Source organism: Erinaceus europaeus, chromosome 21 (assembly GCF_950295315.1).
Source record: "Erinaceus europaeus chromosome 21, mEriEur2.1, whole genome shotgun sequence".
Lineage (NCBI taxonomy): Eukaryota > Metazoa > Chordata > Mammalia > Eulipotyphla > Erinaceidae > Erinaceus > Erinaceus europaeus.
Window position 1 is genome coordinate 29,581,779 of NC_080182.1, and position 15,755 is coordinate 29,597,533.

A 15,755-nucleotide genomic window follows, 5' to 3' on the forward strand; every position below is an offset into this window, starting at 1 on the left:
GGGTTCTGAGACTGAAATTACCCTGCATAAGCACCAGGCAGGCACTCACTCTGTTCTTACAGAGACCTAAGGGTGCTGGGGACCCTGTGATTCACAAAGCCTGTTACTTAAACACATGTGAGCCGCTTCTCCAATTATTTATGAAGAACTTTGTATTGAGGGCGGGCAACAGTGCTCCCAGTTCAGTGCACTCAGTGCTATGTACAAGGACCCAGGTTCCAGCCCCCAATCTCCACCTGCAGGGGGGACACTTCTCTCTCCCCCCTCCTCTCTCAATCTCTTTTTGTCCTATCAAATAAAATAATAAAAAAAAAAAAGTGGTCTGGGACATGGCCGAGTGGATAAAGCACTGGAATCTCAAGCATGAGATCCCGAGTTCAATTCCCAGCAGCACATATATCGGAGTGATGTTTGGTTCTCTCTCTCCTCCCATCTTTCTCATTAATAAATAAATAAAATCTTTTAAAAATAAAGAAAAGAGTGGTCCGGGAGGTGGTGTAGTGGATAAAGCACTGGACTCTCAAGCATGAGGTCCTGAGTTCAATCCCCGGCAGCACATGTACCAGAGTGATGGCTGATTCCTTCTCTCTCCTCCTATCTTTCTCATTAATAAATAAATAAATAAATAAATCTTTTAAAAAAATAAAGAAAAAAAAAGAGGAAAAATGGCCAGCAGGAGTGGTGGATTTGTAGTGCTGACACCATGCCCCAGTGATAAACCCTGGAGGCAAATAATCATTATTATTGTTGTTATTTTTATGATTTTGTATTAGAGCCAGTAGTGTCAGAAATGCTTTGCTTTCTCCTGCCACAACCAGCCTCCTGGGATGTTTGGACAACATCTGCGTGAACACAGATATCAGGTCAACAGGCCCATGGGCAAAAGAAGCCTTCCCTGATACTCCTGAACTCTGCCCTCATCCTTGGGGCAAGGTCAGGAGATAATCTGAGGTGATGATCAGAACTGGGGTTAACAAGCCTGACATGCGGCAGGGGTAGATAGCATAATGGTTATGCAAAGAGACTCTCATGCCTGAGGCTCCGGTTCAACCAGGTTCAACCAGGTTCAATCCCCACCACCACCACCACCACCACATGCCAGAGCTGAGTGGTGCTCTGTTAAAAAAAAAAAAAAAAAAAACAAGCCTGACATGCTGACATGGAGTGGGTTACACCTGGGGGAGAGATCATTCAGTACACCCTCCCTGCCATCACTGTCTGCACCTTATACTCAATAAAACGGCAGGTGGTGAGGCCCGTGAGTCATACCAGGTGAACCCCCTATTTCCCAAAACACATGCGGGTTCACAACAGAAAACCAGATTCTAGCACAGGGGTGGCTCCAAGTCTACCCCAGTTACCATGGGAACACCCCCCACCAACCCAGCTGCGCTCTGGTTTATGAAATTCTGAGAGGTGCCCCCCCATCCCGACCAGACCGCCCCGCCCCCCTCAGCCCCAGGGCTGGGCGGCTCACCTCCTCCAGGCTGGCTTGTCGCCTCCGCAGGCAGACGCAGGCAGCCAGGGCCAGGGCCTCAGCGCAGTCCTCGGGCAGCCGCCCAGCCCTGCCGTCCAGGAACCTGCGGCTCAGCTCCTTGGCCGTGGCTCTCTCCACATCGCCCTTGCTGGAGCAGAGGGAGCCGGAGCTGCCGGGGATCTCGCTGAGCACCAGGTCCTTCTGCGGGAGGAGGGTGGGAAACAAGGGGTGTCAGGGGCGGGGATGGGGCCCCAGGAACACAGCTCCAGGACTGCACAGAGCTGCAGGAACTTTCCAGAAACCTGCCTGTGCTCCATCCAACCAATGTGGAATGATGGCCCAGGGCTGGTCCCCAGCCCCTCCGTGCTGGGCATTCCTGGCCTCGTGAGACCCTCAGCAGCCCCCACGTCCCCCTGCCCCCAGTCTTCAGTGCTGCTGGCCCCGAACCCGCACTGAGCTCACAGGAACACTCTCGGGGTGAAGCTTCAGTGCTGTGCTGTCTCTCTCTCTCACTGTCTCTGTCTCTCTGAGAAACTCAGCGTGGAGTGGTAAACACCTGCATGTGTGTGACAGAGGTCTTGGCATGGGGAGAGAGGAAATGAGAGAGGGAAAAGAAAAGAGAGAGAAAGAAAGACAAACATAAACAAGGCGGGGAGTCGGGCAGTAGCGTAGTGGGTTAAGCGCACGTACCTCGAAGCGCAAGAACCAGCCTAAGGACCCCAGTTTGAGCCCTCGGCTCCCCCCCTGAGGGGGGGGTTGCTTCACAGGTGGTGAAACAGGTCTGCAGGAGCCTATCTTTCCCCCTCTCTGTCTTCCCCTCCTTTCTCCAGTTCTCTCTGTCCTATCCAACACAACAACAACAATAAAACAAGAACTACAAAAGGGAATAAATAAATATTTTTAAAAAAGAAAAGAAACAAAGAGTACCGGGTAGTTAGCATAATGGTTATGCAAACAGACTCTCATGTCTGAGACTCTGAAGTCCCAGGTTCAGTTCACCCCACCACCACCAGCCAGATCTGATGAATTGCTGGGCAATTCAAGCCCCTAATGTGTGTGTGTGTGTGTGGGGGGCAAGGGGTGGGTTCATGAATGGTGAAATAATATTGTTGGTATCTCTCCCATTCCCTCTCTACCTCCACTTTCCCTATTGATACCTCTGTGTCTATAAAATAAATAACAAAGTATCTTACTGGAACAGAGAAAGGGAGAGGGAAACCCCCAGTGTGTAGAGTGGTGTCTTCCCTACACATTACCATGAACAGTAGCAGTCATCCCCCGGCAGAGGCCTCAGTATCTGTGCGGACTGCACATAGGCACACCCCAGCCCTGCCCTCCCACCACCGCCCGCCCCGTGGCCCCGAGTCCCACCCAGCCCGATTCTCACCAAATACAGGCACACCCCAGCCCTGCCCTCCCACCGCCCGCCCCATGGCCCTGAGTCCCACCCAGCCTGATTCTCACCAAATACAGGCACACCCCGGCCCTGCCCTCCCACCGCCCGCCCCGTCCTACCCAGCCTGAGTCTCACCAAATACTCGGGGCTTCGGGTGGTGTCCACTGCGGGTATGCCCGTGAGGACCTCAGCCAGCACCTGCAGAGGACAAGGGGTCAGCTCCCTGGGTAGGTGGGCAAGGCCTGCAGACCCCTACTCACAATCCGCAGGGAAGGGGCCTCACCCCCTCCGGCTCCAGCCAGAGCCACTGCTGCTGCCACTAGGAAGGCATCAGGATCCAATGGCTGGGGGGTGTCCAGTGTGCGGGCACACGTGTCAACACACGGCCATACACATGTGTGCATACAGATGTGTACAAACAGCTGCACACGGGTGCACAGACACACAGACCCACACGCACACTGTTTCATTCTTTCCCCTTTGAGAGAGGGACGGAGGCAGGGTGAGAGCACTGCCCGTGTCCTACTCGTTTCTGTCCTGTCAGACGGGACCCAGGTCTCAGGCCTCTGACCCAGCCCCCTCCCCAGACCCCATGAACACTCTATGCTGTCTTCTCTCTTTCTTTTTCTTTCTTGCAGAACCAAGACCTGGCCTAGAGTCAGTGTGCTCTCACAGATCCACACTGCTTTCTCATTCAGCTACAGAAACAGAGAGAGAGGCAGAGACGTCACCCCCGCAACCTCCTCCAGTGCCGTGCTCCGCTGTGGGGCCGGCCTTGGCTTGTGTGCATGGCAAAGTGTGCGCCTTAGCAGGGAGCTATCCCTCCAACCCCACAAACACTGTTTCTCTTTTAAAAAGTTTCTTCATGTTTTAAGAGGAGAGACAGAGAGAGAGAGAGAGAGAGAGAGGAGCAGAGCATCACTCTGGCACATGCAATGCTAGGGAACAAACTCAGGACCCCAGGCTTTGAATTTACAGAACCATAAGCTCACAGGGTCTAATTCTGCACCGTTCCCATCACCAAAGCTCCGTGTCTTCATTGACTCCACTGGGAGCTACAGAAGTTTTCCCAAGGTCACAGATATGGGTTGACTATTATTTTTTCTTTTTCTTTAAAGATTTTATTTATTTTATTAATGGGCAAGACAGGAGGAGAGAGAGAAAGAGCCTGACATCACTCTTGTACAAGTGCTGTCGGGGACTGAACTCAGGACCTCATGCTTGAAAGTCCAGTTCCTTAGCCACTGTGCCACCTCCCAGACCACTCTTTCTTATTTATGTATTTTTTTCTCACCACTCCCATCACCAAAGGTCTGTGTCCCCATTTCCACCTCCATAGATAACCACTATAGTTCACGCACAGTCTGGGAGATAGGTTGATTTTATTATTTTTTTTTATTATCTTAATTAAAAAATTTTTTTTAATATTTATTTTATTTATTTATTCCCCTTTGTTGCCCTTGTTGTTTTATTGTTGTAGTTATTATTGTTGTTGTCGTTGTTGGATAGGACAGAGAGAAATGGAGAGAGGAGGGGAAGACAGAGAGGAGGAGAGAAAGATAGACACCTGCAGACCTGCTTCACCGCCTGTGAAGCGACTCCCCTGCAGGTGGGGAGCCGGGGTTCGAACCGGGATCCTTATGCCGGTCCTTGTGCTTTGCGCCACCTGCGCTTAACCCGCTGCGCTACAGCCCGACTCCCTATTATCTTTATTTATTTACTGAATAGAGACAGCCAGAAATTGAGAGGAGGAGGGGAGATAGACAGGGAGAGAGACAGAGAGACACCTGCAGCACTGCTTCACCAGTCGCAAAGCTTTCCCCCTGCAGGTGGGGACCGGGGGCTTGAACCCAGATCCTTGTGCACTGTGATATGTGTGCTCAACCAGGTGCACCACCACCCGGCCCCAGGTTGATTTTTTTTTCACATGTGCACACTCACTTCTCTATATTCTGCACCTGAGTGACACCATTCTGTATTGTCCTTCCCCTCCTGACTTGCCTCACTGAGCATCATCTTCTCCACTTCCACCCACTTCACCCCAAAGGACACAATAGCATCCCTTTTTATTGCTGCATACTACTCTGTTGAGGATATGTCCCATAACTTTTTTTATATTTATTTATTTATTCCCTTTTGTTGCCCTTGTTGTTTTATTGTTGTAGTTATTACTGTTGTTATTGTCGTCGTTGGATAGGACAGAGAGAAATGGAGAGAGGAGGGGAAGACAGAGAGGGGGAGAGAAAGACAGACACCTGCAGCCCTGCTTCACCGCCTGTGGAGCGATTCCCCTGCAGGTGGGGAGTCGGGGGGGCTCGAACCAGGATCCTTAACTCTGGTCCTTGTGCTTTGAGCCACCTGCACTTAACTCGCTGTGCTACCGCCTGACTCCATCCCATAACTTTTTTACCCAGTCTCTATTGAAGGGCATTTTCGTTATTTCCAGGTTTCTGCTGTTGTGAGTAAAGCCGCCATGAACGTAGGGTGCATATGTCCCTTCAAATTAGTGTTGACATATCTTTCTTTCCCTCTCTATCTCCTCTCCCCTTTCAATTTCTCACTGAAGATTAAAAAACAGCATACAGGGGAAGCAATTACAGAAGCCAGCCCTTCTACCTTCTGCAACCCTCAACGACCCTGGGTCCATGCTCCCAGAGGGCTAGAGAATGGGAAAGCTACCATGGGAGGGGGTGGGTTATGGGGATTGGGCGGTGGGAATTGTGTGGAGTTGTACCCCCCCTACCTTATGTTTTTGTTCACTAATCCTTTCTTAAATAAAAAATAAAATAAAAAAAAAATAAAGTCCCAATTACAGAAAAAAAATAATAAATAAATAAATAAAAGAAGAAAAAAAAGAAAAAAAAACAGCATACAGGTGGTCGGGCGGCAGCACAGCAGGTTAAGTGCACGTGGCGAAAAGCATAAGGACTGGCATAAGTATCCTGGTTCAAGCCCCCGGCTCCCCACCTGCCCGGGAATCACTTCACAAGCAGTGAAGCAGGTCTGCAGGTGTCTGTCTTTCTCTCCCCTGTCTTCCCCTCCTCTCTCAATTTCTCTCTGTCCTAACAACAATGACATCAATAACAACAACAGTAACTACAACAACAATAAAAAAACAAAGGCAACAAAAGGGAAAATAAATAAATATAAAATAATTTTTAAAAATACAGTGCTCTAGAAGGTGGCGCAGTGGATAAAACACTGGATTATCAACCATGAGGCCTTGAGTTCAATACCCGGCAGCTCTTTCGCTCTCTGCCTATCTTTCTCATTAATAAATAAATAAATTCTTTTAAAAAATACAAAGGCTCAATGAAGCCAGGAGCTGGTTCTTTGAAAGGGGAAACAAAGTCAACAGCCTGGTGGCCGGAGTCACTGGAGGAGAAGGGAGAGGACCCAAGTGACGTCGCACTGTGATGAAGGGGAGTGGCCCCCAGACATTCGAGGCAGTGTTCACGGCTTCTATGAACGGCTCTGTGCTGCCAGACTGGAGAGCCCAGAGGAAACAGACTTAATCTTTTTTGCCTCCAGTACTGCTCCTGGCAGTCTTTTTTTTTTTTTTTTTTAAAGATTTTACTTATTTATGAGAAAGTTAGGAGGAGAGAGAAAGAACCAGACATCACTCTGGCACATGTGCTGCCAGGGATGGAACTTGGGACCTCATAATAGAGAGTCCAAAGCTTTGCCACTATGCCACCTCCTGGACCATGGCAGTCATTTTTTTTCCATTTTTTATTTGATAGGACAGAGAGATATTGAGAGGGGAGGGGTAGACAGAGAGGGAGAGCGACAGACACCTGCAGACCTGGGTCACATGGCAAGGGGTGGGGTAGGGCAAGGAGCAGTGCCATGGGTGGGTGACTGGGATGGATGGATGGATGGGTTCTGCAGGTGGATGGACAGATGCATAAAGCAGAAGATAAACCAACCTGGACAGACAGATGGGAATTTGGGGGGCTGGGAGGGTGACATCAGCTGCCCACTAGAGTCTGGACGCTCAGGGGTGACTTGATTGCAAGGCTTGGCCAACCTCCCCTGTGATGGTCCAGACAGCAGCTGTCCTGTCCGCACCCCCCAGAGGTCAGTCAGCCCCTCCCCTCTGCGTGCTGGCATCCTTCCCATCCTGTTTGTGCCTGTTCTGTCCTCTGTGTTGCTCCTTCACTTTAACAGGACACCAGGGATCTAACCTGGGCCTCAGGCCTGCAAAGAATTCACCTTCTACTGCTAAGCCTCCTCACCCAGTCCCCCTTCCTTCCTTCCTTCCTTCCTTCCTTCCTTCCTTCCTTCCTTCCTTCCTTCCTTCTTTCTTTGCCACTAAGGTTTTGCTGGGGCTTTTACCTGCCTAATTGCACTGCTCCCAGCAGGCTCTTTTTGTTGTGTCTTACTTTTTTCTAGATAGACGATGAGACAGCGAGGAGAGACAGCACAGCACTGCCCCACCAGTCGAGAAGGCTTGCCACCCGGCTTGGTCTCCACGATAAAGCGTCTGGTCTGGCAGGTCAGTTATTTCTCCACCCCAACACAGTTTTCCATCGATGCACAAGAGCCGCACTTATAAGCTCATAAGCCATGTGCTATGGGCCACATGTAGGAGCAAGGGCAAGCAGTAGAGTAGACCTCAGGCTTCATGAGGCCCTGGGTTCAAGCCCCAGCTGCAGGCAGGAGCACCAGGGCCTGCACGAGGGCAGCAGTTCTGTGACTGGTGGAGCGATGTTTCTCCTCTCTCTGTCACTCTCCCCTCACTGCCTAACAGCATGGAAAAGCCAGCCACAGGGTGGCTCTGGTCCGGGGCCCCAACATGGCCAGCAGCTGCCAGTGCCCAGGGTGCGCTCACCACTCCACAGCCAAAGACGTCCACGCGCTTGGTCAGCCGGCCTACGCGGATGAAGTCCTCGGGCAGGTAGGCTGCGGATGCCCGGAACGGCTGGGTCTTGGTCAGGGTGTATTGGGAGCGCCTGTCCTCAGGGCACAGGGGAGCAGTGGGGTGGGCCAGCTTGGGGGCGAAGTCCTGGTCCAGCAGAACATTGGAGCTGGGGGCAGGAAGCAGGGGTCTCACTCCAAGCAGGACAAAGGGAGGCACCCTGCAAGTCCACCCTGGTGGAGGGTGGGGGCCTGGAGGCTATGCCTACCAGTAGCCCGTGGTGTGGTCATCTTAGTCCTGGCCCCACAGACTGGCCCTGGAATGGTCAGGGAGGAAAAATCTGCCCTACACCCACCTCCACCCCGCCCCACCCCGCACAGAGGTCAACTCAGCCCGCCCCATGCTGGTCTAGATGTCTAAGTTCAAAGAGGCCCAGATCCTGGGGAAGAAAAGCAATAAAAAAATAAAAACGGTGGTCCGGGAGGTGGCGCAGTGATAAAGCTTTGGACTCTCAAGCAGGAGGTCCTGAGTTCGATCCCCAGCCACACATGTGCCAGAGTGATATCTGGTTCTTTCTCTCTCCTCCTATCTTTCTCATAAATAAATAAAATATTTTTAAAAAATAATAAATAAAATTAAATTAAAATGCAGGGGTTGGAGGAGGGATCCTGGTTCAAGCCCCTGGCTCCCCACCTGCAGGGGAGTCCCTTCACAGGCGGTGAAGCAGGTCTGCAGGTGTCTATCTTTCTCTCCCCCCTTCTGTCTACCCCTCCTCTCTCCATTTCTCTCTGTCCTATCCAACACAGAAGACATCAATGGCAACAATAACAATAGCAACAACAAGGGCAACAAAATGGGAAAAACGGCCTCCAGGAGCAGTGGATTTGTAGTGCAGGTACCAAGGTCCCAGAGATAACCCTGGAGGCAAATAAAATAAAATAAAATAATAGGGAGGGGTCGGGTGGTGGCGCACCTGGTTGAGCGCAAGTTACAGTGCGCAAGGACCCAGGTTTGAGTTCCCGGTCCTCACCTGCAGGAGGAAAGTTTCGAATGGTGAAGCAGGGCTGTGGGTGTCTCTCTCTCTCTCTCTCCCTCTCTATTTCCCCTTCCTCTCAATTTCTGGCTATCTCTAGCAAATAAAGATCATTAAAATTTTGAAAAATAAATTAAAAAATAAAAATACCCTGGGACCTCACCCTGGAAACTATAGACATCTCGAGATTTCTTGTATTTTATTTTTTATTTCTTAAGTTTTCATTTTTTGCCTCCAGGGTTACTGTTGGGGCTTGGTGCCTGCACCACAAATCTACTGCTCTTGTTTAACATTGTTGTGGTTATTATTATTGTTGTTGTTATTGATGTCGTTGTTGTTGGATAGGACAGAGAGAAATGGAGAGAGGAAGAGAAGACAGAGAGGGGGAAAGAAAGATAGACACCCGCAGACCTGCTTCACCACCTGTGAAGCAACCCCTCCAGCATGTGGGCAGCCAGGGGCTCGAACTGGGATCCTTGCACTGGTCCTTGCACTTTGCGCCACCTGCAGTTAACCTGCTGTGCTACCGCCTGACCCTCTTTTGTATTTTATTTTATTTTATTTACTTTTAAAGATTTTATTTATTCATGAGAAATGATAGGAGAGGGAGAAAAAACCAGACATCACTCTGGTACATGTGCTGCCGGGGACTGAACTCAGGACCTCATGTCCAATGCCTTATCCACTGCGCCACCTCCTGGACCACTGTATTTTATTTTTAAGGTGTTTATTATTATTATTATTATTGGGTAGAGACAGAAAGAAATTGAGAAGGGGGAGGTAGGAAGGGAGAGAGACAGAGAGACACCTGCAGATCTGCTTCACACTTGTGAAGCTTTTTCCCTGCAGGTGCAGAGTAGGGCTCGAACCTGGATCCTTGCACACTGTAATATGAGCGCTCAACCAGGTGCGCCACCATTCGGCAGCCCCTTTTTGTATTTTATTATTTAAAAAACTTTTTTATTATCTTTATGTATCGTATAGAGACAACCAGATATCAAGAATGAAGGGAGGTAGGAAGAGAGACAGAGAGATACCTGCAAACCTGCTTCACCATTTGTAAAGCAACTCCTTGCAGGTGTGTAGAGGGGCTTGAACCTAGGTCCTTGCACATGGGGATGTGTACTCTACCCAGTGCACTACCCAGCCCTTCCTTTTTGTATTTTGTTGAGAGAGAAGCAGAGCATCACTCTGGTATTGACGGGTGCAGGGACTGAACTCGGGCCTCAGCACAGCAAGCACACACACCCTGCACCCCAAGTCCCGGGACACTGCGAGTGCCACCCCAACCTCACCTCTTGACGTTGCCGTGGATGAGGTCTAGGCTGTGCAGGTGGCACAGGGCACGGAGCAGCCCCAAGCAGGCACGGACACGCTGGGGCCAGGGCAGCGGGACAGAGCCGTCCTGCAGAGAACAGAGGAGGGACTGTGACACCCGAACTGGACAGTCCTGGCCAGTGTCCCCTGAGCCTGTGCCCCCTACGCCAGTGTCCCCTGCACCAGTATCCCCTGTGCCCGTGTCCCCTGCGCCCGTGTCCCCAGACATGGTGGGGACTGGTTTCCTCAGCAGCAGGTCCAGGTGCCAATCCCAGTCAGGACCCAGTGAGGCTGGAAGGGTTACCTGCTGCCTCAGGCCTCAGCTTCCCCTGCCCTGACGGGGAGCATGGGTCAGGGGCTTTAAATGGCTGGGACAGGAGTGTGTGGTCAGCCGCTGCTTTGTGGGGGCCAGTAGGAGAGAGCAGCTGAGGGAGCAGGGTCTGCAGAAGCACTCCCCACGCTGAGTCTGTGTGTATGGGGGGCCTTCTGGGGCAGGGCGGAGTGGGGTGGGCCGGGGGACCCAAAGCACCCCCTTCCTGCCCAGTGGCCTGCGGGTGGCCTCACCTCTCTTGTTGTGGGGTATCTTCCTTCTCTGAATATTTTATGGAAAGGAAGTTAGTATTAAAAACTATGATGGGGCATAGTCTGGGAGGTGGCACAGTGGATATGGCATCGGACTCTCAAGCATAAGGTTCCTGAGTTCAGTCCCGGGCAGCACATGTACCAGAGTGATGTCTGGTCCTTTCTCACCTTCTATCTTTCTCATTAATAAATAAATAAAATCTTTTTTTAAAAAACTATGATGGGGGCGGAGGGTAGATAGCATAGTGGTTCTGCAAACAGACTCTCATGCCTGAGACTCCAAAGTCCCAGGTTCAAACCCCCACACCACCATAAGCTAGAGCTCAACAGTGCTCTGGTTAAAAAAAAAAACAAAAACCTATGATAGGGGAGCCGGGCGGTGCCACAGTGGATTAAATGCTCATGGCACAAAGCACAAGGACTGGCTCAAGGATCCTGGTTCTAACCCCCAGCTCCCTACCTGTAGGGGAGGTGCTTCACAAGCAGTGAAGCAGGTCTGCAGGTGTCTATCTTTCTCTCCCCCTCTCTGTCTTCCCCTCCTCTCTCCATTTCTCTCTGTCCTATCCAACAACGATGACATCAACAACAACAATAATAACTACCATAATAAAACAAAAGCAACAAAATGGAATAAATATTGAAAAACAGATAGATAAATAAATAAATAAATAAATAAATAAATAAATAAATAAGATTTTCATGCCTGAAGCTCTAAGGTTCCAGGTTCAGTCTCAGCACCACCATCAGTCAGAGTGGAGCCGGGCTCTGTTAAAAATAGCTAACTAGATAAAAGGGGTCAGATGATGGAGCACTAGGTTGAGTGCACAGATTTCCATGTACAGGAGCCTGGGTTCAAGCCCCGGTTCCTCTGCAGCAGGGAGGCTTCATGAGCAGTAAGGTAGGGCTGCAAGTGTATATCTGTCTCTCTTCCTCCCTGTCCCCCCCCCCCCGCCCTCTCAATTTCTCTCTGCCTTATCTAATAAAATATAGAAAGAGAAAACAATCAAGGAAAAAGTGGCCACTGGGAGTGGTGGATTTATACTGCAGGCATCAAGCCCCAGCAATAAGCCTGGTGGCAAAACAACAATAATAATAACAACAACAACTATATTAATACACAGTGGGTATAGTAAAAGTTACCCTAGGGGGGTCAGGCTGTAGTGCAGTGGGTTAAGTAAAAGTTACCCTCCTTGGCACAGTGGTTCTGCAAAAGACTTTGATGCCAGGCTCCCAGGTGGCAGGTTCGGTCCCCCAAGGTGCCCTCCCTCCCTGGTCCCAGCTACCTTGTGTCCCTCCTGCTCTGGGGCAGCTGTGCCAGCAGACCCCTGGATCTTTCCAGAAACACTCCATAAGTACCCAATGTTTGCTCCACAAATATGTCCTTAGGAAGTATAGACTAGAACATCATTTTTAAATAAAAGCCACTTTCACCTTTTTTTTTTTTTCTTTAATGTGATTCCAAGGGATAAAGCCAGAGTCTTGTGTCAGAACATGATTCCACTAAGCCAACACCCTGGCCCAATCTTAGGCCCTCTCCTCCCTTCTCTCTCTTGCTATATATTTCTTAGTCTATATTTTAGAGGGGGTGGGGAGAGAGGGAGGAGAGAAGGGAGAGGAAGAGACACCACCTTCATTATCCATGGTGCTGTCATGTGGTGCTGGGGATCGAACCCAGGGAACCCAGGACCTCACATGTGGAAGGCCTGTGCTCTGACTGCTGAGCCACCTCCCCAGCCCCGCTTCTCCCTCCCTATACTCCTGACCTCTGACTTCTCCCTCTCCTCCAGCTCCTGGAGTAGACAGCTCAGAATCCCAGCGAGCTCAAGTGACCTCTGGGACCCTTGTCGTCTAGAGTGCTCTTACCCAGGACATTCAAACTCCCTCCCCTCCTCCCTGGGTGCCCCTCTTCCCTGGGGACCCTGTTAGCCCTTGGCCCCAGGTTCCCCAGCCAGTACCTGAGCCCGGAGTCGGTCCTGCAGGGAGCCATTGGCCATGTAGGGGTGGATGAGGGCCTGGAGCCGTGGCTCCGTGCAGAAGCCCAGCAGCGGCAGCACGTTGGGGTGGCAGCACCTGTAACATGTGGGCCGGTGCTGAGATCCAGACCGCTGCCGCTGCTCCTTGCCCCCGGCCTTGCTCTCCCCCCACCCCCCGCCCCGGCCCACTGGTGGCTGTCAGCACGGGGCTGCGGGGGCCCTCCCCCAGCTGGGTTCTGTTGCCTGTCCCTCACCTTCCTCCAAACCCCCAAGCCCAGCAGCTTAGCCATGGCCTTTGGCATGGCCTTTGCTTATGATTTCACCCTCAGAGACACCCTTTCCAGGTAGAGCGAAAGAGAAAGACAGAGAAGGAGAGATATTGTTGACTGGAGCTTCCCCCAGTGCTGCGGCTCTGGCGGGTGGTGTTTGGGGCAGGGCACGTGTCCTCCCAGGTGAGTTACCTCGAAGGGCTTGTCACCCGGCTCCTGGTGCCTCCTCCTCCACCAGTATGGACGGCCCCATCCCAGCCCCAGGACTGCTGTGCCCTCACCTTGAGTTTCTGGGCTCAGCAGATTCCAGACCTGCTCACCAGGCCCGTCCAGGGGTGGAGTGTCACCGGGCCAGTGCCCAGGAGCGTCCCGCCATCCTTGGCCAGCAGGCCACCGCCCAGCGTGTGGTGTGTGTGCTCTATGGGGGGGCTGACAGACACCCACCCAATTGCCTTTACTTTTCTATTTAGAATGTATTGTTCTTGTTTGTTTGCTTGTTTTATTTTTCCCAGAGCCCTGCTCAGCTCTGGCTGATGGAGGTGAAGGGGATTGAACCTGATACCTCAGTGCCTTAGGCAAGTCTCTATAGAACCATGATGCTGTCACTCTCTCTTCCCCTCTCCCTCTCCCTCGCCCTCACCCTCACCCTTCTCCCTCTCTCTCTCTCTTTCACACACACACACTTTTCTATTCTTTTTTAAATTTGTGTTTATTTATTATTGGATAGAGACAAAGAGAAATTGAGAAGTGGGGGGGGGAGATAGAGAGGGAGAGCGACAGAGAGATACCTGGAGCCTTGTTTTTTAAAAATATTTATTTATTTATTTATTCCCTTTTGTTGCCCTTGTTTTACTGTTGTAGTTATTGTTGTTATTGTTATTGATGTCATCATTGTTGGATAGGACAGAGAGAAATGGAGAGAGGAGGGGAAGACAGGAGGAGAGAAAGACAGACACCTGCAGACCTGCTTCACCACCTGTGAAGCGACTCCCCTGCAGGTGGGGAGCCGGGGTCTCCAGCTGGGATCCTTACACCTGTCCTTGCACTTTGCGCCACGTGCGCTTATCCCGCTGCGCTACCGCCCGACTCCCTGGAGCCTTGTTTCACCACTCGTGAAGCTTCTGCCTGCAGGTGGGGACCAGGGTCTTGAACATGGGTCCTTGTGCACTGTAACGTGTGCACTCAGCCAGGTGCGGCACTGCCTGGCCCCTCCTTTTCTATTCTTTATTTTATCTTCTTTTTTTGCTGCCAGGCCTTTGTGCCTGTGTACTTTCAGTGCTCCTGGGTGACTCCTTTTCTTTCTGATTCCAGACAGAGACAGACAGAGAGATGAAGGAGCAACAGAGAAGAGCAGAGACTTCTCTCTCCAGAAGAGCACGGGTTCCAATCCCAGTGCTGCCACCTGCTGGCTGTGTGCTCTGGCACAAGACACCGCACCTCTCTCGGCCCCACTCATTGAGGTGGAGGGGGGGGGGGGCACAGCTGGCACCCTGGACGACCAAGATAAGGGCTGGCTGTTGCGGTTATTCTGGTATCTTCCGAGAGGACGCTTACCTGCGGCAAAGCTGCAGCTCCGCCTGAAAGAACTTCTCACCGGACCCCAGGCCGGAGCCAGCCACCTGGGGGGACAGGGAGTGTGAGGCACGGCTGGCCCAGGAGACCCCGCTCCTGTGGAGACCCCAGGGCTCACCTCTCTCAGCCGCTTGACGGCCAGCGGGACCCCTTGCAGGTGGCCGCGGTAGACGTCCGCCAAGGCCCCAGCGCCCAGCCTGCCGTCCTGGGGGAAGTCGTCAGTGGCCAGGACCACGGAGGCCTCGCTCCAGCTCAGGCTGTCTCCCGACACGCTCCAGGGCACCTCCTGCTGTGGGGGGCACCTGCTGCCACCCTGGGGCCCCGAGAGAGGGAACGTGGGTGGGTCGCCTTCCTGAGCCCCCAGGTGTCCAAAGGAATAAGCTCCCAGACAGAGTGAGAGGCAGAGGCAGAGAGACAGAGAGGGCAGGCGAGAAACCTCAGCACGGCTCTGGAAGCTTCTCTGGTGCCTGGTGCTCTCGTGTGTGGGTGGGGGCTTGAACCTGGGTCCTTGCAGCACATGGCAAAGGTATGCTCTACCAGATGAGCTAGTTCTCCATCCTATTTTTTTTAAATCTTTATTTATTTATTGAACAGTGACAACCAGAAATTGAGAGGGAAGGGGAGACAGAGAGGGAGAGAGACAGATCTTCTGCTCCCCACCTGCAGGGGGGAAGCTTCACATGTGGTGAAGCAGGGCTGCAGGTATCTCTCTGTCCTTCTCCCTTTTTATCTCTCCCTCCCCTCTCAATTTCTCTCTGTCTCTATCCAATAAAACAAACAAAAAAAGGCTACCAGGAGCAGTGGATTCATAGTGCCAGCACTGAGCCCCAGTGATAACCCTGGAGGAAAAAAGAGAGATGGGGGGGTGCAGAGAGCGCCAACATGAGCAGCCTAGGAGGTGGGTCAGTGGGTAGAGCACAGGACTTCTAAGTTTGTGGCCCCAAGTGTAATATTCAGCACTGCACATGCCCGAATAAAGTGGTGCCTCTCTTCCCCCTCTCTCTTATCACTACATCAGTCTTTGAAAGGTAGAGAAATGGAGGGGGGGGGAGAGAGAAGGGGGGAGGGAGAGGGAGAGGGAGGAGGAGCGAGATATCAAGCCACAGACTCAAGTTCAGCCAACCTTAAGCTCCTGGTGGCATTTGCAGGCAGAAAGAGTGAGACAGGGGCCGGGTGGTGGCGCACCTGGTTGAGCACATGTGTTATGATACACAAGGACCCAGGTTCAAGTCTCTGGTCCCCACCTGCAGGGGGAAAGCTTTGTGAGTGGTGAAG

General features: G+C 51.8%; 1 protein-coding gene across 2 annotated transcripts in view; it reads right to left on the reverse strand.

Moving 5' to 3' along the window:
- IRAK2 (interleukin 1 receptor associated kinase 2) overlaps nt 1–15,755 on the reverse strand; it is a 60,831-nt gene that overhangs the window by 4,048 nt on the left and 41,028 nt on the right. For both annotated transcript variants that reach the window (XM_060180727.1, XM_060180728.1), the window contains exons 5-11: nt 14,599–14,793; nt 14,463–14,527; nt 12,622–12,736; nt 10,063–10,172; nt 7,708–7,903; nt 3,009–3,071; nt 1,478–1,678 (exon numbers count right to left, since the gene is read on the reverse strand). In XM_060180727.1, coding sequence (XP_060036710.1) covers nt 1,478–1,678; nt 3,009–3,071; nt 7,708–7,903; nt 10,063–10,172; nt 12,622–12,736; nt 14,463–14,527; nt 14,599–14,793 — 945 coding nt within the window. The remainder of the gene's footprint in view (nt 1–1,477; nt 1,679–3,008; nt 3,072–7,707; nt 7,904–10,062; nt 10,173–12,621; nt 12,737–14,462; nt 14,528–14,598; nt 14,794–15,755) is intronic.